The 22,588-nt window shown below is 46.2% G+C and overlaps 1 protein-coding gene across 3 annotated transcripts in view; it reads right to left on the bottom strand.

The window, feature by feature from the left end:
- Positions 1-1,922: 1,922 nt before the first annotated feature.
- TUT7 (terminal uridylyl transferase 7) overlaps positions 1,923-22,588 on the bottom strand; it is a 69,329-nt gene continuing 48,663 nt past the window's right edge. Inside the window, exons 25-29 of one of the 3 annotated variants that reach the window (XM_062208522.1) lie at positions 20,516-20,631; positions 18,028-18,353; positions 15,636-15,712; positions 15,241-15,304; positions 1,923-2,894 (exon numbers count right to left, since the gene is read on the bottom strand). In XM_062208522.1, the coding sequence (XP_062064506.1) occupies positions 2,827-2,894; positions 15,241-15,304; positions 15,636-15,712; positions 18,028-18,353; positions 20,516-20,631 (651 nt within the window). In that variant the 3' untranslated portion in view covers positions 1,923-2,826. Of the gene's footprint in view, positions 2,895-11,166; positions 11,474-15,240; positions 15,305-15,635; positions 15,713-18,027; positions 18,354-20,515; positions 20,632-22,588 lie in introns of those variants that run through there. The other 2 variants (XM_062208521.1, XM_062208523.1) reach the window with 2 other exon arrangements.

Genomic DNA, 22,588 nt, shown 5'->3' on the forward strand with positions numbered 1-22,588 from the left:
GCTCTGGGCTAATGCACCTGGGAAAGTAGCAGAGGGTGGCCCAAGTACCTGGGGCCCCTGCACCCGCGTGGGAGACCCGGCTCTTGGCTTCCGCTGGCCCAGCCCTGACCATTGTGGGCATTTGGACGAAGATCTGGCACTCTGCCTTTCAAATAAATAAATATTTTAAAAGACGTAATCTAGACCCCTGGCTAGCTCTTTTTGCACTTGAGCTAATATTGTCGTGTCATCTGATTGACAGTGGATCTGGGATACCTAATGTAACTTGAAACCGGCCAGGTCCCTGAGATGAGCTGGTATGTTAGTTTTCCTGCTTCTGTTAGAAGCATGTGAGCTTTTATCTCTGAGCAGCAGCTGTGCGTGGAAATGAGGTGGTGCTGAAACCGGGCGGCTGTGGGGAGTGGCCGAGGGCTTTGGCAGCTGTGACTCCTAGATTTCCCCCAAGATGTTACTCAGTTCTGCTTTCAACAGAGTACTTCCCCTGGTAACACTGTGAACTGCACTGGGCAGTCTTCCTCAGGATTTTACCCACTCAGCAAAGGTTTTTTTTTTTCTTTTTAATAAAAGCATTTTCATTTCAGGATGAAAAATTCACTCAAGTTATCTGACAACATTTTAAAAAGGCATTTTTAAGCCTGCCCATAGTCGATGCTGTTTATACTGAGCGAGAGATTTAGAAAGTGTGGGTGAGGACCACAGGGACAGTGCTATTAATTTTTTTTTCATATTTTTGTTTCTGACACGGCAGCAGGGAGAACGTTGGTAGCAGGGCATGGGTGGAGCCTGTTTAGCTGCCCTTGGGAGATAGCTACACCCTGGGAGCTGGGCTTGGTGTGGAGAGAGGCACCTGTGCCCCGGCCAAGCCACTGAGAAGGGGCTGTGACCAGCATCCAGGCTCCAGGTCTGCTGGCAAACACTGCTCACTGCCACACAGATCTGGTATGAGATGTAAAAACAAAACAACAACAAAAACCCTCAATACTATGGGAAGAATCAAACAGCATTTAGAATAATATGCAGGAAACTTGTAACATCCTTCAAAGGATACAAAAAAACCTGGTCTCTATTAAAAAAAAAAAAAAAGATGAGAACATAAAGTAATTTCGAGGATGAGAGGAAAAGGAGAGAGGGTAAACAAACTCAGAAGTGCAATGGCCAGATTGGTACCAGAACCACAAGGCAGCAGAATGACGCGCAAACGAAGCCAGTCCTGCGCAGCCTGACCTTGAGAAGTTTTCCCTCCACGAGGAAAGGAAAGACCAAGTGTTTGAGGGAGGAAAAAAAAAAAAAATCAAGAACGTAAGATTATTTATCAAATTGGAAAAAAAAATAGGGAGACACAGGGAATGCACTTTGCTTCAGACAAAAGGTCACTGGAGACAAAGTTCCTTCTCATTACAGGGAGAGACAAACAAGAAGGCCCGCAGTCTCCCGAGAACTCAATCCCTACAAGTGAACCAGCGGGCCGCTCCCGGGCCTCCCTTCTGCTGTCCTGCCAGAGAACGTGACCAGAACCCTCAGCCCCACGCTGTGCCCGCCTGAGCCCGAGAGAGCAGCTGAGCAGACTCACGTCCAGCCGCAGGTTGCGCAACGCATGAACCTGCCTTCCAGCTGAGCAAGGCCCGGCCACCGTTTCTTCTCCCAGGACTTCCACATCCTCACACGGCTCTTCTTCAGTCAGAGCGTGTCTTCAGGTTACTTTCGTAAAAAGAAGGGGCGCGAGGATTTGCATCTTCCCGTTCCCTCGCTGCACTCCTCAGAGCCGGTGTGGTCTCAGTGGCATCAGTAAACCCCAGGGAGCATGGGGCGTGTCAAAGGGAACTCTGCCTACTGGGGAGCAGAGGACGACTGTCCTTACTCCGTGGCTTACTTTCCCAATGGAGTTTAGGGCTCTCTCACTAGAAAATAATGTGGATAAGATCACAGGTTGAAATTGCGATTTTATTTCAAAATGATAAATAACCGGAGGCATAGTTCTGGCCATGGGCTACTTTTGAAAGGCTTGGGAAGTTGGACAGTTCCAGGAGGACTCCAGTCAGACCCAGAATGACACCAGCCGAACTTGAGACTGGCAGAGGTGGCCTCTTTGATCTTCAGGGGTTCTTAAAAGCTCTCCACAATATTGTCTGAGTGTCAGAAAAAGTAAAAAGCCATTTTATTTTGTCATTTTTCCTTTGAAAACCTTTTGGTGGCAGACAGGACTGCTTGTCTTTCGGGACTTCATTTTCACGAACACAGTCGTTCTTTGTCAAGTTACTTAAAAGCAGAGAGGGAAAAGGCAGAGGTCTCTCCGCGGCCCTGCTGGCCCAGTGCAGCTCAGACAGCTGCTTACGTCCATGGTAGCACTTGTACCAAGCGCAGTAACATCACGTCTGGACACCCTAAGCACAGCAGTAGCAGTTCACACAAGGATTCCATAAACAGCAATAAATAGAGTCTCCCCTCTTAGAAAAGGGATTCGTGGGGGAGGGTTAATTTACTTGGGGTGATTTCTCAGCACACCACTTTTAGTGCCCTTTGGAAGAATTAAAAACCATGAAACTGTATCCACTGAATACCAGCTCACAGTCACAGTTTTCTCTTTTAACCTGGCTTAAATACATACGTCATGGCTTTCTATTAAAATCCTTAAATCTATGGGGATTGGTGGCAGATAAGACTACATTAAATTTTTTTCCCTCATTAACAATTTCATTAAATTAAAAAAGAAATCCGACATGTTCCTGGAAGGCGAGGCTGCAGCCTGACCTACGCTGCCGTGTCCCGTGCAATGAACCTAATTTTCCGGTGAGTGGGAGCGCCCGAGTGGCCGTTCAGAACGCCGCGTCATGATTCCTGCGGGGTCCTCTTCGCGGAGGCTTTTCCCTGAGTCATGTACTTACTGGAAAGGCTGCCTGGAGGAGGGGAAACAAAACCCAGCATCAGTGACACAGGCCTCACGTCAGCACAGCCGCCATGCCAGTCCTGACTGCGGACTGCTCGGGAGACTACGCTCTGCACTGGTCCCTGGCTTGGAATCAAGGAGTCGGGCTATGTAGCAGAGAAAGGAGATGAGAACCCCATCTGCTGAACGCAGGTGTGGTTACAATTCCAAACGCAGACGACCCTGCAGTGGCGTCTCCGAGGTTCCCAGTTCCATCACAGCTTTTTTTCTGTTTTGGCATTCCAAAACAGAACAGGCAACAAAGCACACCCTGGCCTGAAGTGACTCTGCAGGTAGAAAGCAGAGGATGGCAACACTTACACGAAAGGAAGACATTACATATAAGGGTGGGGGACAAGGATGACTAAATAAAAGGAAACTACAGAACCATTAATAAATATTGTTCTGCAGTCTGAATAAGTAGGTCAGTGCAACAGAAGAGAGCTGAGAAATCCCTGAGTATATACAACAAAGCACTGGGATTCTACAAAGGTTGTATTTCAAACCAGCTGGGAAGTATGGATTATTCAGTAACTGGTATTAGCTCAACCAAGTAATTTTCTGGGGGGAGAAGAAAGTTACTCTCCTCACACCATACCATTCTTCATGCGTTTCCAAATGAGTTACAGAATTAAATGTAAGTCTAAAATAGCCAAAGTGTAAGAAGCAGTGAGTCTCCACATAATTATGAGGTAGGGAGAGTTTTCCAAGCCTACCACCACACCGAAAGGACAGCAGATAACCACGAAAAGAAGGAAATGTGGGGCCCATGTTGTGGCACAGCAGATTAAGCCACTGCCTGGGATACCAGCATCCCATATGGGTGCCACTTAGAGTCCTGGCTGCTCCCACCCAGGTCCCTGAGCCCGAGAAAGTAGTGGAAGGTGGCCCAGGTGCTTGGGCCCCTGTACCCCTGAGGGAGAACGGGATGAAGCTCCTGGCTCCTGGAGTGAACCAGTAGATGGAAGATCTCTGTTTCTGCCTTTCAACTAAAATCAAAATAAATCAAAATTTAAAAAAAGAGGAAATGTAGTACAGTTAGCCCTCTGTGTCCATGGATTCTCTATCCATGGATTCAACCAACTTAGGGTGGGAAACACTCGAGGGGAAAAAAACATACTCTGAGTATGTACAGACCTCCCCTTGTGACTACTCACTGTACAGTACAGTGTAGCAACTGTTTCTACAGCAGGTACACGGAATTCCCTGCTAATCTAGAGATGATTTAAGGAACATGGGAGGCTGTGTGTGTGCCTGAGTTTTGGTATCCTCGGGGAGGGGCTATAGAACCAACACTCCCTCATGCCCACGGAAACTTGGGAACAATTGTGTAAGGAAAAAAATACGTGGTAACAGTGTGTCATCAAAAAATGCAAGTTACAACAACATGCCAATTTTTGATTACCAAAATATTAGCAAGAAAGAGGGTTGTGGAAGACAAAAAGGTGGGTGGGAATTTTGCTAAATAAATCTCCAAGGAAACCTTATAACAATTTAAGAATGCAAACAATTTAAATAGCCAAAACTTGCGATATGATTGAATATAATTAAGAACCATGTATACACTAGAATACTAAGTTATGCATAGGACAGTTTATATGGGAAAAGTAAGCTTATAAAACTATATGAATAGCATTTTCATAAAGACTAAATTGGCCGGCACTGTGGCTCACTTGGTTAATCCTCTGCCTGCAGTGCCGGCACCCCAGGTCCTAGTCCTGGCTGGGGCGCTGGTTCTGTCCCGGTTGCTCCTCTTCCAGTCCAGCTCTCTGCTGTGGCCCGGGAAGGCAGTGAAGGATGGCCCAGGTCCTTCATGCACCCGCATGGGAGACTAGGAGGAAGCACCGGGCTCCTGGCTTCAGATAGGCGCAGCGCGCCGGCCATAGTGGCCTTTTGGGGGGTGAACCAGCGGAAGGAAGACCTTTCTCTCTAACTCTGCTTGTCAAAAAAAAAAAAAAGACTAAAAATTAGGGGCTGGTGTTGTGCCACCTACCGCCTGCAATGCCAGCATTCCACATGGGCACCGTTTTGAGTCCTGCCTGTTTCACTTCTGATCCAGCTCCCTGCTGTGGCCTGGGAAAAGCAGCAGACGATGGCCCAAGTGCCTGGGCCCCTGCCACCCACATGGGAGATCCTAAGGGAGCTCCTGGCTCCAGGCTTCAGCCTGGCCCAGTCCAGACCGTTGTGGCCATCTGGAGGGTGAACCAGCGGATGGAAGACCTTTCTCTCTTTCTGTGGCTCTGATTTTCAAATAAATAAATCTTTTAAAAAAATTAAAAATTATGGCCGGCGCTGCGGCTCACTAGACTAATCCTCCACCTGCGGCGCCAGCACCCTGGGTTCTAGTCCTGGCTGGGGTGCTAGATTCTGTCCTGGTTGCTCCTCTTCCAGGCCAGCTCTCTGCTGTGGCCTGGGAAGGCAGTGGAGGATGGCCCAGGTCCTTGGGCCCTGCACCCAAATGGGAGACCAGAAGGAAGCACCTGGCTCCTGGCTTTGGATAGGCGCAGCGCGCCGGCCGTAGCAACCATTTTGGGGATGAACCAATGGAAAAAGGAAGACTTTTCTCTCTGTCTCTCTCTCTCTCACTATCTAACTCTGCCTGTCCAAAAAAAAAAAAAAAAAAAAAAAAAAAACCACAAATGGAAAAAGCCTACCATATATATTTCTGTATCTGGAAAATGAAGACTGTAAATTTGGATTTAGTGTTAAAGTCAGTGGAATTAATACATGTAAAGTAACTCAACGGTAACAGTACCTGGTACATAGAAAGTACTCAATAAATATAACTATTATTGTTACACTGATGTAAATAGATAGGAAGATTTTTCTCTAAAACCTAAACAGTAGTTAATGCTACAATATATATAGTATTTATTTTAATTTTTCTCTCTCATTTAAAAAATTTATTTAGGCCGGCGCCGTGGCTTAACAGACTAATCCTTCGCCTTGCGGCGCCGGCACACCGGGTTCTAGTCCCGATTGGGGTGCCGGATTCTATCCCGGTTGCCCCTCTTCCAGGCCAGCTTTCTGCTATGGCCCAGGAAGGCAGTGGAAGATGGCCCAAGTGCTTGGGCCCTGCACCAACATGGGAGACCAGGAGAAGCACCTGGCTCCTGGCTTCGGATCATCGCGATGTGCAGGCCACAGCGGCCATTGGAGGGTGAACCAACAGCAAAAAAGAAGACCTTTCTCTCTTTCTCTCTTCTCACTATCCACTCTGCCTGGCAAAAAAAAAAAAAAATATACATATATATATATATATATATATAAATATTTATTTGAAAGGCAGAGCAACAGAAAGGGAAGGAAAGAGAGAGATCTTCCCCCTACAAGGTCAATCCCCGAATGGCAGCAATTCCCCAAATGGCTGGTCTGCTTCAGGCCAAAGCCAGGAGCCAGGAACTCCATCCTGACCTCCCACACGACTGGCAGGGGCCCAAGTGCTTGGGCCATTTTACCGCTGTTTTCCCAGGCACATTAGCAGAACGCTAGAGTGAAGTGGAGCAGGCAGGACTTGCACCCACCATGCCACAGTGCCAGCCCCAGCTGGTGATTCTTAAAAATAATTCTTGATGACATATAACTAAGTGATTTTTGGTCATGTTATTGGGATAAAATAATTCAGTGGTACTGTTATAACAATGCATCTCCTATTATTTTCAATTTGCTATCATAAAGATTACTGGGGTTTGTCAACACATACCAAATACTGAAACAACAGGTTAGGAACAGAAGTAAGGAATGCTGTTTCACTAACACAGTACGTCATACTGGTCCATATATGAATGCTTGGGAGAAAAAAACCCCTACTGTCTTATTAAGTAAGAGTCATTTTCATAAGTAAACATTAACAGTAAGCTTGAGTGAAACTTTGTAACATTTGTTTTAATTAATTAAATTTCAATAATTGTGGAAATTCAACACAGAATAATTTTTGTATAGGCTCTGAGATTTAATTTAAAAAGTCAGGGTCTAGAGTTTTGATGAAGCAGGTTAAGCTGCTGCCTTTGACACCAGCATCCTGTAAGAGTGCTGGTTCTGGCCGGCGCAGTGGCTCAACAGGCAAATCCTCCGCCTAGTGGCGCCGGCACACCGGGTTCTAGTCCCGGTTGGGGAGCCGGATTCTGTCCCGGATGCCCCTCTTCCAGGCCAGCTCTCTGCTGTGGCCAGGGAGTGCAGCGGAGGATGGCCCAAGGGCTTGGGCCCTGCATCCGCATGGGAGACCAGGAGAAACACCTGGCTCCTGCCTTTGGGTCAGTGCGATGCGCCGGCAGCAGCGCGCTGGCCGTGGCGGCCATTGGAAGGTGAACCAACGGCAAAAGGAAGACCTTTCTCTCTGTTTCTCTCTCTCTCACACTGTCCACTCTGCCTGTCAAAAAAAAAAAAGAGTGCTGGTTCCGGTCCTGGCTGCTCTACTTCCAATCCAGCTCCCTGCTAATGCATCTGAGGAAGTGGTGGGGATGACCCAAGGACCCATGTGGGAGACCCGGATGGAGTTCCTAGCTTCTGGCTTTGGCCTGGCCTAGCCTAGGCTGTTGTGACCATTTGGGGACTGAACCAGACGATGAGGTACATGCTCACACTCTCTAACTACCTTTCAAATAAATACTTCTTTTAAGAAAAGGTTAAAAATTCCATTCTCATAGGAGCTTTTTGCAGATAAAAATGATAGTCCACTCAATAAAATATTGAAAACATATATAATAAAAATGTATCATCTTTTGAGAAAATCCTATAGAGGAAGTAAAACTTAAATGATTCAAAGAGGAATGAAAAAGTAATGTAAAATTCCTGCCTATTGAAGAAAGACTGTAAATGAGTAACAGTGTATATGGAAAGGAAATATTAATACGTATGACAGATTTAAGGATGATTTAAAAGTTTTAATTTAAAATGTCAACATTTACCCCAAAATGGCACATTTGTAGTTATGATGAAAGATGTAGGGGTCAACTTAAGAAAAATCTAGAAAGAGACATATGAGCTTTCCATATTTTGGGGGAGTATATAAAGCAAAAGTTTTAAAGACACATAATACTGCAAATATTTGCAATCAGCCAGTTCATTAATGAGAAATGATGAAATAAGTGACATATTCATATGTTGGAATATTAAGTGTCTCACAAAGAATGTTCACTGGGAGTGGGTGTTGACCCTCGTGGTAAAACTATCCTGGATCTCTCTTTGGAGTACCTGGGTTCCATTTCCTGCTTCTTGTCACTGCATATCCTGGGTGGCAGTGGGGATGCTCCATGTATTTCGGACTCTGTCACCAATGTGCGGAGAACTGGATTGCATCAGTGGCTCCCAGCTTCACCCTCAGCCAGGCCCCACTGGCCCTTGCAGGCATTTGGGGAGTGAACGTGTGGAAAGAAATCTCTCTCTCCTTCCCCCTCTCAAATACATAAACTTTTTTTTAACAAAGAATGATCCATATTCAATGATAATGAAATCTCCCCATACTACTTAAAGGAATCTTCCTATTATTTTAACTTTACTATTATAAAGACTAGGAATTCTTTTTTTTTTTTAATTGTTATCAACAGGTTTAAAACTCTAGTCAAGGATAATGGTTGTATTAGTACACATCATCATGAGAGAAGACACCTGCAAAACTCTTGCAGTATCTCCAATTTTTAAGATTTCAACCTTTCGGATTAAAACAGAATGAGAAGATAGGTAAATTAATTTTCTTTGCAAGAAAAGGAGGAGGATTAAGGAACAGAGGAAAAGTTTCTTGAGATTCTCATCCTGAATAAATTGTTATATATATAAAAGCACAATTAAAAATAAAAATCAGGCCGGCGCCGTGGCTTAACAGACTAATCCTCCACCTTGCGGCGCCGGCACACCGGGTTCTAGTCCTGGTTGGGGTGCCAGATTCTATTCCGGTTGCCCCTCTTCCAGGCCAGCTCTCTACTGTGGCCAGGGAGTGCAGTGGAGGATGGCCCAAGGGCTTGGGCCCTGCACCCGCATGGGAGACCAGGAGAAGCACCTGGCTCCTGGCTTCAGATCAGCGCGGTGCGCCGGCTGCAGTGGCCATTGAGGGTGAACCAACGGCAAAAAGGAAGACCTTTCTCTCTGTCTCTCTCTCTCACTATCCTCTCTGCCTGTCAAAAAAATAAAAAAATAAAAAAATAAAAATCAGCTCATGACTACTTCATCTTCACACACTCGCTTTTTTTCAACATGGCTACTGTGTGTCAGTCCTGTATGTTGGCAGAGATGAAGCCCAGCAAGGCTGGAGACTTAAACCACAGGAACGAGGGGCAGGGCTAACTGCTGGGCAGTGTGATATGTCGGGTGCTTCGTCTATACGGTAATGCTGACAACTGCTCTGCTGAGTTGTTAGTCCCAATTTACACACAGAGGCTGGATAACTATAGGGAGGTCACCCTCGGCTGGATTTCAGTGTCTGATTCTACAACTCAGGTTCCTGGCCCTTCCCTTCCCCTTCAAAATAAGTGCCCCTCTAAGCAGTAGCATTACTGACTATCCGAGGCACAGCATTAGCTGTGTGTAGGAGAGCCAGGGAAGTAACAGTGACGAGCAGGGAAAGTCACAGAATTCGCTATCTATGACTCTCCTGTTTGGGTGACGACTGCACATGGAAGAAAGAGAACCTAGCTGACGCTTACTATGGATGGGTACTTCAAGCTTCTCAGGAACCCACAACACAGATGATGGTATCCCTAACTTCAGAGATGAGACATCTGCGGTCAGAGAAGCTAGTCACTTGCTGTAGGTCAATGCTGCGACTGTGTGAGAGCAGGGACTAGCCAAACCGACGAACTTCTGCTGCGTCACAGCCAGACTTAGTCCTTTGGGAATTACTACTACTTACAGTTGAAACACACTCTTATTTCACATTCCTAACAACACACGTTTCCATCAGTATATCATGGATAAATCTGACAGTTGTAATAGCTGTCATGTACTTACTTGAAGAGTTTATTAGAAAGAACAGATTTTAATCTATAAATGTTTTCTTTTTAATTTATTTTATTTGAAAGACAGAGAGAGAAATTGAGAGAAAGAAATGATTCCATCCACTGATTCACTCCCCAAATGCCCACTACAGCTAGGGCTGGGACAGGCCAAAGCCAGGGGCCAGGAACTAAAACTGGGTCTCCCATGCGGGTGGCAGGGAGCCAAACTGTCACTGCTGCCTCCCAAGGGTGCGTGAGCTGGAAGCCGGATAAGAAGTTGAGGAACCAGAACTCAAACCCAGGCATTCCAATACAGGATGCAGGCATCCCACCTGACACGGGATGAAGACGTCCCACGTGGCATCTGAATGGCTGTGCTACACCTCTGCCCACTTCCTCTGTTCCTGACAGGAAGTAGTATTCTTAGTGTAGTATGTTTGTTTCTGCAGTAAATTTAAAGATTTTCTTTAATTGCTCAAAAGATTCATAAATGGAAACTATGTAGATAATAATAAAAGAACCACAGAAATCCTAGCTTACTGTCAATCTGAAATCCCATTTCTAAGAATGTGTCTACTGCCTGTGTTTCCCCACACTTGTTAACATTTTTATCAAACAGTAGTAAAATCCCTGTTAGCAGGCAGAACGCTGGCGGCTGCAGATGGAAGAGGCCACAACCGCGTCTCTCCCCTCTATGCAGGTGCTGTTCCAAGTGCTTCCAGGTGGAGCACTCATCCCTATCAGTCAGGTGTTACCATCCCCTTCTGACGGATGAGGAAACCAAGGGAGGACTTTCAACATCACAGAGCTAGAAACCATGCAGCCAGGCAATCTGACCGCATAGCATATTCCTTACCACCATGCTGCCTTATCCCTGGAAAATGAACGCCCTGACCGAGCACGGGTCAGCATTTGTCCTGCGCAAAGTGTTTTGGAAATAGCTGCTCAGAGCTGAAGCTTATCAGCATAGCCTCCTTTTGCCTTGTTTACCACATGTAACCCTCATGGGAAAGAAATGCCACTAGCTGTGGTGGGGCCGCTTTCCCACACTGCCATCTGCTGCGGTCGCTCCCAGTCAGCCTGCTGAGAGGCTGGTCCAGTAGTCTTGCCCACGGCTCCTGCTGCTCTTGAGATCAGTCAACACGCCTCATAGTAGGCTCCATTCTCAGATTGGAGGCAGGAGGTTCGTGGGCGTGGTTCCCAATAGAAATCTCATTTTTCAGTCCATGTGTCCCACTGAGAGAAATCAAACCTCTCCAGGGAACAGCTGCTCTCTTAATTTCTCACAGCCTCCTGCCAGCCTATCTTTCGTGGACACCACTGTACTTTTAGGTCTAAGGGTGAAAATTCTTTTGAGATTTCTTTTTTTGGATCTCATTCATTCTCAACTCCCATTTCTTTCTTTCTTTTTTTATTTTAAAGATTTATTACTTGAAAGGCAGAGTTACAGAGAGGCAGAGGTGCAGAGAAGAAAGAGCAAGGTCCTCCATCCGCTGGTTCACTCCCTAGATCGCCTCAACGGCCAGAGCTGCGTCGAACCGAAGCCAGGAGCAGGAGTTTCTTTTTGGCCTCCCATGCAGGTGCAGCGGCCCAAGGACTTGAGCCATCCTCCACTGCCATCCTAGGCCATAGCAGAGAGCTGGATCAGAAGTGGAACAGCAAGGACTTGAATTGTTGCCCATATGGGATGCTGGCACTGCAGGCAGCGGCTTTATCTGCTATGCCATAGCACCGACACCTCTCTCCCATTTCTTTTAAATTTTGCTTACAGGGACCAGCACTGCTGCATAGTGGGTAAAGCCTCCGCCTGCAGTGCCAGCATCCAGGATGGGCACTGGTTCAAGTTCCGGCTGCTTCACTTCCAATCCAGCTCTCTGCTATGACCTGGGAAAGCAGTAGAAGACGGTCCAAGTCCTTGGACCCCTGCACCCACATGCGAGACCGGAATAAGTTCTTGGCTCCTGGCTTCGGATCAGTGCAGTTCCAGCTGTTGCAGCCATCTGGAGAGTGAACCAGTGGATGGAAGAACTCTCTTTCTCTGCCGCTCAAATAAATAAATGTATATATATATATTTTCTAAAGCCTTGTTTATAAAGACATCTGATGCCACTTCAAGTGTTTCCCCCAATCATTTAAAAAAGAAAAATGAGAAATTTTGCATATCCAAAAATAAATGCCTAATTCTATTCAGAGTTTATACACTTGAGATAATGGATTGCATTGGACAGACACTCAAATGCCTAAGTAAGTTATCTCCCTATTTCAAAGGATCTTTACTGTATTTTCAGATCTTGGTTGACCACAGGCAACTGGAACCTCAAAAAAAGGGACTAAAGTATATGTGTATTTTCACATTATACAAAAACATAAACCTAAGATCATACCAACAAAGTTCTAGAATTTGAAAGCTCAATAGCTATCATAAACCATATGATCATTTTAAAAACTTCCCTTCTTTAACTCTGCTTTTGTTGAACAAAGAAAAAGAGTGATTACACAGTTACTAAGGTTGCCTGCAGGCCAGGGCTTAGATCATGGTTTATTTATTTTATTTTATTTTATTTTTTTAATTTGACAGGTAGAGTTAGACAGTGAGAGAGAGAAAGATCTTCCTTCCATTGGTTCTCCTCTCAAATGGCCGCTGCGGCCGGCACTGCGCCGATCTGAAGCCAGGAGCCAGGTGCTCCTCCTGGTCTCCCATGTGGGTGCAGGGCCCAAGCACTTGGGCCATCCTCCACTGCCTTCCCGGGCCACAGCAGAGAGCTGGACTGGAAGAGGAGCAACTGGGACTAGAACCCAGTATCCACATGGGATGCCGGTGCTGCAGGCGGAGGATTAACCAAGTGAGCCACGGTGCCGGCCCCTAGATCATGTTTTATAGTCTCATTCCTTCATACTAAAAATTGCTGAAGAAGCTCACAGTATGGTAAAAGTCACTTTGTTTTTAATATTCCACCTCAAGTTTCTTCCTAGCCTTTCAGGTCCCAAAAGTACACTTGAAACACTAGAAAGAAACAAACACAGCCTCGTGGTTGCTCCACCATTTCAGCTTTGTTCCATAGGCTCGGGGCCTGGGGAAGAGGGGGTCTGGCCTCTGCACCCATTCCAAGGTTAAGCAGCCCACAGTTACTATTTCCTGACCTTACTGCAATCAGGTTCCTCCCCTCCACTCCAAAGAAATGGCACTTCTCCAAGTCATCAATCCGTCCATGTTGCCAGATCCAGTGTTTAATTCTCAGTCTACACCTCTACACACCTCTGAGCTGCAGTTCACAGATGGTCAAGCATGTTCGCCTTCTGGACGTGAGGACCTAATTACTGTTCCTTCCCTTCCCTCATGGACCACGTTCTCTGTCTCCTTTGCTTACTTCTCCCACTCTCTGCACGCTTTTCTCTCTGGCTCACGCATTCACTTGCTAGGTGGCCTCACTCAGGCACAGGGCTTCACATGCCGTCTGCACCCTGAGGAGGGGTACGTTTCTGTCTCCAGCATGGACCTCTCTCCAAACACCAAGTCCCATGGGGTACTTCGAAGAGTCTGTAGAGATGGAATTGGCAGACTTTATTTTGATGCAAAAAATTTTAAATCCATGCAGTTTTTTTCCCATAACATGTATTTCCCATGAAATTTTGAAGCCCTCTTGTACACATGGATTTAAACACCTTTTACATCAATAAAGTGTTTTAATTCCATTTTCCCACAAATGTATCAAAGTACCGTCACATACTCAAATGGTCACCTGACATTTCCACCCAGCTCTCTTAACACTGTCCTGAACTTATGTGTCTAAAATGAACTTTATTTCTCTCCTAGATTTCTGTTTCCCAGCACAGGAAATTTAACCTCCATTTTTCCAATGCTCAGGACAAAAATAGTTTTGTTTTTCTTTATAGGAAAGTTTACTTATTTGAAAGATGAAGTGGAGGGGGGCAGAATATCATCCACCCACTGATTCACTCCCCAAATGCCTACAATAGCCAAGGCTGGGCCCGGCCAAAGCCAGGAGCCAGGAACCCAATCTGCATCTTCCCTGGGGGTGGCAGTGACCCAGTAGTAACTCATCATTTGCTGCCTTCCAGAGTGCGCTTAACTGGGAAGCAGAGGCGGGACTCAAACCGAGGCACTCTGATATGGGTGTCTCAAGCGGTGGCTTAACCTGCTGTGCCACCTAGCCGCCCCGGGCCACACACCTCAGCATCAACTGACTTTGTTTTCTCTCATCCATTCCCATCTAATCCAACCATGAGCCTGTTGGTGCCACCTTCAGAGCATCCAGAACCTGCCCAGTCCTCTTGTCCCCACTGTTTCCACCCAGGTACAAGCAGGACCATGCCTCTCGTTCATCTCTAGGTTTCCACCCCTGCCTCCGCCCAGCAGCCACAGGAACCTCGGAACACAGATCTCAGTACCATTCTCTGGCTCAAAACCAAAGTGACATGGCTTCCCATGTCACTCAGAGAACATGCAGGCCCAATCGTTGCTGAAGGTGTCTTATAATCAATCCACCCTCTACCCGTACCTCCTAGCACTCGCCCCCAGCCAATGACATCCCTGCCATGCTGCCTCCCCGACGCTGGGGGCCAGGAGTGTATTCAGCCCCACACGGACCTGCCCTGTCCACCCATCTGATGCTCTGCCTGTTACTAATCAGAGGGGCCACACCCTGTGCAACTTCGTCTTTTCCTGCTTTAAAATTTCTTCTTAAGGTGTACTAGTGATCGTAATTTCTAGTTGCAAAAACACCACATAAATAAATGTTAGATTGAAAAACACCATGTCTTCTTAGCTCACTGCCACCTGCGATCTCGTTCCAATTTTAGCGTATGTGCTGCCGCAGCGACCTCACTGGCATTCTCTCTCACCATCCCTGTCTTCTGACAAGGATGCAGAGTAAACAAGAGAAGGATCTCTGATTCCACACGGCTCCTCCTCATGCTGAATGTGCAGGTGTGGATTCATAATGTCTGTTGGGGGCAAATGAGGCCGAATGAGAAGGAAAGGGTGGAGTTCAGTCACTTTCTCTCTTTACCATGGTGCCTGGCAAATAGCTCCCAGGAGAATACGCTGCTGCAAGATGGTGGCAATTTCAAAGCAGAAACACCAGGTGTGGGAGAACAGGCACTTGAAGACTATGGTTCCCACTAAGGAGTGGTGGAAGAGTCACTTGGAACATTTAGAAAACACACAGGCTCTCATTTAATCCCTGAAGATCAGATCTGGGACACGAAGGTGGGGTCAAGGCAACTGTGTTTTTAAGAGCTCCCCCTATGGACTCTGATGTCCCATCCGCATTAAAAATCGCTCATTCCAAGGAGGAGTTTCAAAAGGCATGTGGTAAAGTACGCAGTCAATAAAAAAAGACAAGCTTGTTTCTAAAGCCCACATACCTGACTGGGGACTCAAAACTACTGCTGTTTTTTGTTTCTTTTTGTCTTCATGTAAAAGCACTGCCTAAAAAATGAAATAGACTGGTTTACAAAATCGAAAGGAACAGCATTTGAAACAGCCTTAAAACTGAAACCATATCCAAAAAGAGCTGAAACTAGGCATCTGGGTGGCGGAAGGGCGCAAGTTAACTAACAAGCGAAACACACGTGCAAGAACACTCCGACAAGGCCCTGCCACCTCGTGCCCGGCAAGCCTTAGCACCCCGCTCGTGTGAGTGGCTCAGAGAGGCAGCAGTGGGGTGAGTGGGAAGGAAGGAGGGCCGGCACAGAGCTACCCACACTCAGGAAGGGCTTCCGCAGCAAAGAGGTGACAGAGAAGCTCCCCTCTCCTTTACCTGAACAAAGGTACCAGGTGACCTCGAAGGGCTAGGTGAAAAGGGGGCTCCAAACACACAATCTGACTTAGACAGACCTAAAGAGAGAAGGCAGCACTTTTTGTTCCTATTTAAATCGAGAGTAGTAGCCCTGGTTTCAAACTTTTGTAGAAAGAATTCCTGCTGATACGACAGAAAGCTTCACTAAGTCTATTGTGAGAATATACATTTGAAGAAACAAGAGGGAACAACAATTTTTAGATGGGAAGAAGCTGACATTTTTAATCGCTACCAAGAGAAACTAGTCATACCCTATCCCCATTACCTCGCTTCTTATTCTGTAATGTGATGACTTTCTATAATGTATAAAAATGAGGGGTAGCCAGCACCGTGGCTCACTAGGCTAATCCTCCGCCTGCGGCACCGGCACCCCGGGTTCTAGTCCCAGTTGCCCCTCTTCCAGGCCAGCTCTCTGCTGTGGCCTGGGAAGGCAGTGGAGGATGGCCCAAGTGCTTGGGCCCTGCACCCACATGGGAGACCAGAAGGAAGCACCTGGCTCCTGGCTTCGAATTGGCGCAGCGTGCCGGCTGTAGCAGCCATTTTGGGGGTAAACCAGTGGAAGGAAGACCTTTCTCTCTCTCTCTCTCTGCCTGTCAAAAAAAAAAAAAAAAAAAAAAAAAAAAAAAGAGGGGTACTGAAAAAGCTCATGGGAAATATGTATTATGAAAAATTTTTGACATGTTCTTGACACCAAAATAAATTTCCCTTCTGAGTCCACTCTTCACAGGAATGTTTTATTGTCCCCTTGTAGTGCCTTCGAAGAATGCAGTTTCTACACGAGTGCTGTTCCGTTGTTCCTTAGGTTTGACAATCTCCCTGCCACCAGGACAGGCGCTCCTGGATTTGGGGCTGTGCCCGCAGGCCACCAGCATCACGGTTTGAACTTCTGTCGGATTCTGGGACTGGCGAGAAGGCAGAAGGCCATCCGAGCTGGGGAGCTTCCGCACTCTGCTCACCACGTCCTCATGGGAGTGGCTGCGTCACACTATCAGTAAGCAAATCACAAAGGGCAGCCTACCAAAGTAAGTTTGGTAAATCTCTGTGAAACCTTCTCTGTGCTAGTTAGTGTCCTTACAGGTGAACAGGGAATACTCACACCACAACTGAAGGGAGTACTGTGAACTTAAATGACGTGACCCATGCAATACCTTTTCCTCTTATAATCATAAAAGAAACTCATTTTATTCCAGTGTGACATCCTATTTCAGGGCCAAGTTCTGAATTCCTTACACATGGGCTGAGACTGCTGCTGGCTAAGCCCTTTGTTACAAAAGAGGACATATTTTAAATATATTTCATTCCATATGAAGTTCCTTTATAAGGTTATAGATGGGGCAACCTAAGTATCACTCAGGTTAAAAAAAAAAAAAAAAAAAGGTCATTATATTGCTGCACATGATGAAACAAAGCGGAAGAGAACCCTGGTGTTCCGGGCCGGGAGCACAGGAGCCCTGGAGGCACTGGAAAGCAGTGCCAACTCTCCTAACGCTGTCCACACACATCGTGATGGAGGGCAGCTGCTCAGGAACCAATGATCTCCCTGGGTTTCTTCACTATGCTTAGAAAGGTTTGCTCTGAGAAGCAGTGTCAGAGTGTATAAGTTAATTGCTTATTAATACACATACAAGGTACCTTTACTCTTCACAATCTGTTAGAAAGTGGCCTACAATGGATACTTTACCCATTTAGTCGAAATGGCCAATTTATATACAACCTAAAGGGGCAAGTTCTGCAAACGACTCTTTAATAACATTATTTTTTCTTTACCCTAAGAGTAGTCATGCTCACCTGTAGAAAATTACAAAATGATAACCTCTAAAGACAGAATCCTCCCTCATTCTCCCCCGCAGAGAGCACCAGCGTTTCCCGTGCAGCATATGCCCTTCTGTTCCCTCTGCTATGCATGTGCTGTGTGTATTTCAACAAGATCACCGGTGGCTCAAGAGCACACACAGTGGAACGTCCTGAGAAGGCTGGGTCCACCGCCTCCTCCACTGGCCGGGCAATGGCACACTCTGAGTGGAGAAGTTACTGTACTGGAGCCTGTTTGCTGGGCACTGAGGCTACATTGTGCATGTCCGGGGGACAACGAGAAGGTGATTGTATCGATAATCTTAAAGAACCCACCAAGATGATTTTTGTAAGATTCTAAATAAACCCAGGAATAAGTTTTAAGATGTACAGAGGATCACAATGAAAGGGCAGTAGAGTGTACTTTCTTAAAATCAAGCTCTTTTTTGACTGAATATATTGGTTAAAGAAATAAATGTAACTACCGGCAGTTAAGAGCCCTAAAAAGGAGGTCTCCTCGCAGATGACAGCGCCAGCAGCAAGGTCTGACAGGTGTTCATACCTGGAGAGCCTTTGAACTGTGGGCACTCCTTTTTGATGTGCCCTTCTCTTCCACAAATGAAACAGCGCTTCTCTCTGAGGTCTCTGTCATCCTGCCTCTTCCACTTCTCCAGCGGCGGCCTGAGAAGCTTCTCCCGCGCCAGCTCGGCAGACGTCCTCAGTGGCTTGGCTTTCTGAGGCGTACATGGCATGCTCTTATCTTCTTTTGCTGACACCTCTCGCTCTGTGTATTTGTTCTGAATTTCTTTGTCCTCTTTGCTTCTTTTTTCTTTGTTTTCGGGGTATCTTTGGTTCGGGGTATCTTCCTGATCTCGCCGTCGCCTCACTCTGGAGAATACACAATAATAATAGGAAAACGTCTAAACAGAAAACTTAACCAAAGATGAAGACAACTCCAGCTTTCATAGATAACTAGGAAAGAATAGACATCAGGGAAAAAGCAACAATTTACAAACGAAAGTCCATTATCCTCATTAAGAAACTACCTTGGGGGGCTGGCGCTGTGGCACAGCGGGTTAACGCCCTGGCCTGAAGTGCCAGCATCCCATATGGGTGCTGGTTTGAGTCCCGAGCTGCTCCACTTGTGACCCAGATTGTCAACTATACATGGCCTGGGACAGTAGTAGAAGATGACACAAGAAGATCTCCCTGCACCTGCGTGGGAGATCCGGAAGAAGCTCCTGGCTTCAGATCGGCACAGCTCCAGCCATTGTGGCCAATTAGGGAGTAAACCATCAGATGGAAGACCTCTCTCTCTCTGCCTCTCCTCTCTCTGTATAACTCTTTCAAATAAATAAATATATCTAAAAAAAAAAAAAAAGAAAAAAAAAAAAAAGAAAAGAAAAGAAACTACCTTGGGAGCTAAGGGTTCAGTTTCTCTTTTTCAAAGATGCTCTGATGTTTAAAAAAAAAATCAACTTTTGCAAGTAGTTCATGCCTTGGTTCGGTGCCTACTCTGATACTGGTGTAAGGAAGGCAGATTCCCCTTGGCATGGTTTCTTGAGTACCCTTTCTGGTGCACGAGCACTCTTTCCCAGAAACTGGAAATGTGACATGTGAAACTGTAAGCTCACGTCGGTCAGTGGTCCTAGGAGACTCTGTATTTAAAATGTCAATATCATTTCTCCCTTGCCCTGTGTGATCACCATTATTTGAAATAATAAAATACTAAGAAAGAGCACCACAAATTCCCGATGGTGACTTGAGTAGCTAAATTAATATGACTGCCAGTCACAAACACCGACCACCATCACCCAAAACAGTATGTCCCAAGCAAGCAACCAAAAACATGTCCCCCTCATTCTCCCTCCACAAACATCACTACCAGGAAGCATGGGGATCAAAAGGAGAAGCTTATTAGCAATTATTAAAGGTTAAACTAACTACAACAAAGGGTGCTATACTCAAAGAAGCTGTTAGTGAATACAAATCCCCAGCACGCTCCACCCAAGTCACAGGCTATACCTTAAATACATTACAAACGCAATGGAGACCTAGGGGAACTCATCTAACTGTTCATTGACTGAAATGATTCTGAACTTCTCACTGTTGTAAAGGGGAAGAATTTTAGTTTTCTTTTTTCTTCTGTCCCTATAGAACAAGTTAATTCATGATTAGAGCCATGGTCAAAATTTTAAAAATGGACTAAGAATGAAAGATTGTCACCTATACATTTGAGTCAACTTTAGTCATTTGCATTTACAGTGATGTTTTAGTTTACACATTTAAAAAAAGAATCTTAAATGTATCTGAAAATGCTGGATTTCTGCTATAATAGAACCTAATTTAAAAACTGGGGGGACTAGAGCTGTGGTGTAGTTAGTAAAGCCAATGCCTGTGATGCCGGCATCCCATATGGGTGATGGTTCAAGTCCTGGCTGCTCCTCTGTGGATCCAGCTATCTGTTAATGGGCTGGGAAAAGCAGCCAAAGATGGCCCAGTGCTTGGGCCCCGGCTGCCCATGTGGGAAACCTGGGCGAAGCTACTGGTTTCAGTCTGGACCAGCCCTGGCTATTGTGGCCATCTGGGGAATGAACCAGTGGATGCAAGATCTCTCTGTCGCTCCCTCTCTCTTTGTAATTCTGAACTTTAAAATAAATCAATCTGAAAAACAAAACAAAAACACTCTGGGAAAGTGGCAGGCACTTGGCCTAGTAATTAAGGCTCCTGCACCCCTACTAGAATGCATAGGTCCAAATCCTGGCTCCACCTGCTACCAACCCCATGCTCAGAATGTGACTCAGCAGATGATAATCCCAGTAGCTGGATTCCTGTCGTCCACACAGGAGACCTGGATTGGGTTCCTGGATCCCCCCTCCTGACTGGGGCCTGGCCCAACCCTGGCTGTTGCAGGCATTTGGGGACTAAATCGGCAGCAGATAGGAGCTATCTGTCTGTCTCTCAAAGAAACAAAACAAAAAGCAAAGTCAAACTAACAACACAGCCCAAAAGTGGGACAATGAAAGTGCTCCTTTTGAACATTTACTTACTTTCTCCTCATAGGACAGTCTTTCATGAAGTGCCCAATTTTCCCACAAATCCGGCAACATCTATCGTTTGGGGCCAGTTCACCTTCAGTTAGTACATCTGGATCAAAAAAATACTCCTAGAAGACAATACACGTGAAAGCCCAAACTGTTAATGAGATCTAAACACAAAGACTAAGGAGATGCTGAACAGAGAGGTTACATCTCAACATCTCTGTGTGTCTTAACAGACATCACAGATACTGCTTAACTCCAAACAAACTCTGAAACTAGCAGATGTAACTCAGGACAGTGTTACCTGAACCCGTTTTTGTTTATTCTTCTTAGTCATGCCACGTCCTGTTTCACCTTAACCCTGCAGGTTTACGCACACATCTAAGCAGGCGCATTTCCCATCCCCATGAGCCAGCTTCCCCAGGACCAGGAAGGGAGCTGAGGCTAGGTGCAGGGCCTCATGAAATGGGAAGGCTAAACCCTAATAAAGGGAAGAATGCGATCTACATTACAGAGTACACTGAGAAGAAAAAAACCCCACAGGCTGCTGCTTTGCCATGGCTTCTGAAGGAAAAAAACAGCACACAGACAGACAAGGGTCCGAACTCTAGCCCCTTGGCTATGAAAATTAAGGTGAGGACCAGCAGCACTGGCATGAGCTGGGGCCTTGTAAATGCAAATAACAGGGCCCATTCCAGACCCATTAGCATTTGTGGCCTACCAAAGTCCCCCAGTGACTGAGTCCATTTCAGAAGCACAAGTGTGGAAGACGTACATAGTAATATCCAGCTAGATTTACAAGCTGCAATTAGATGCGTAATGTGCCTATAGAGGTATACGCTAGAGTTCACTTAAAGTCTTTACTGGGGGAAGGAGGGGCATGAGGAGTTCCAGAGTACAAAACTTCAATCAGGAAAATAAACTTGAGATCTACTGCACAGCAGCAATAATGTACACTTAAAAATAAGAGAGTAAATCTCAAATGTCTTGTCACAAGAAATTAAGCAAGGAGCCGGTGCTGTGACGCAGTGGGTTAAAGCCTTGGCCTGAAGCACCAGCATCACATATGGGCGCTGGTTCAAGTCCTGGCTGCTCTTCTTCTGATCCAGCTCTCTGCTATGCCCTGGGATAGCAGTAGAAGATGGCCCAAGTCCTTGGGCTCCTGCACCCACATGGGAGACCTGGAAGAAGCTCCTGGTTTTGGATTGGAGCAACTCCGGCCATTGTGGCCATCTGGGGAGTGAACCAGCGGATGGAAGAACTGTCTCTGTCTCTACTTCTCTGTAATTCTTTCAAACAAATAAAATAAATCCTAAAAAAAAAAAAAAGCAGGCCAGCGCCGTGGCTCACTAGGCTAATCCTCCGCCTTGTGGCGCTGGCACATCGGGTTCTAGTCCCGGTCGGGGCACCGATCCTGTCCCGGTTGCCCCTCTTCCAGGCCAGCTCTCTGCTGTGGCCAGGGAGTGCAGTGGAGGATGGCCCAAGTGCTTGGGGCCCTGCACCCCATGGGAGACCAGGAGAAGCACCTGGCTCCTGCCATCGGATCAGCGTGGTGCGCCGGCCACAGCACGCCTACCGCGGCGGCCATTGGAGGGTGAACCAACGGCAAAAGGAAGACCTTTCTCTCTGTCTCTCTCTCTCACTATCCACTCTGCCTGTCAAAAAATTAAAAAAAAAAAAAAAAAAAAAAGCAAAGTGACAGATATGCCATTGACCTGATTTAATCATTTCTTGATGCACACACAGATCGACACATTACACTGTGTCCCATGATTTGTTAAATAGAAGTCTTTATCAAAAAAATTAATGCAGGAGAAAAATGACTTTATTGTTAACAAAATTATCAAGTCCTGGCCATTTTCCTTGCACTGAAATATACTTTTTAAAAATGATTGATTTAGGGGCTGGTGCTGTGGCACAGGGTTTAAGCTGCTGCCTGCAGTGCTGGCAGCCCACATGGGTGCCAGTGGAAGTCCCGGCTGCTTCATTTCTAATCCAGCTCCCTTGACCCACGTGGGAGACCAAAAGCTCCTGGCTCCTGGCTTCAACCTGGCCCAGCCCCAGCTATTTCAGCCATTTGGG

The sequence above is a fragment of the Lepus europaeus genome, chromosome 12 (assembly GCF_033115175.1).
Source record: "Lepus europaeus isolate LE1 chromosome 12, mLepTim1.pri, whole genome shotgun sequence".
In the NCBI taxonomy this organism is placed as follows: domain Eukaryota; kingdom Metazoa; phylum Chordata; class Mammalia; order Lagomorpha; family Leporidae; genus Lepus; species Lepus europaeus.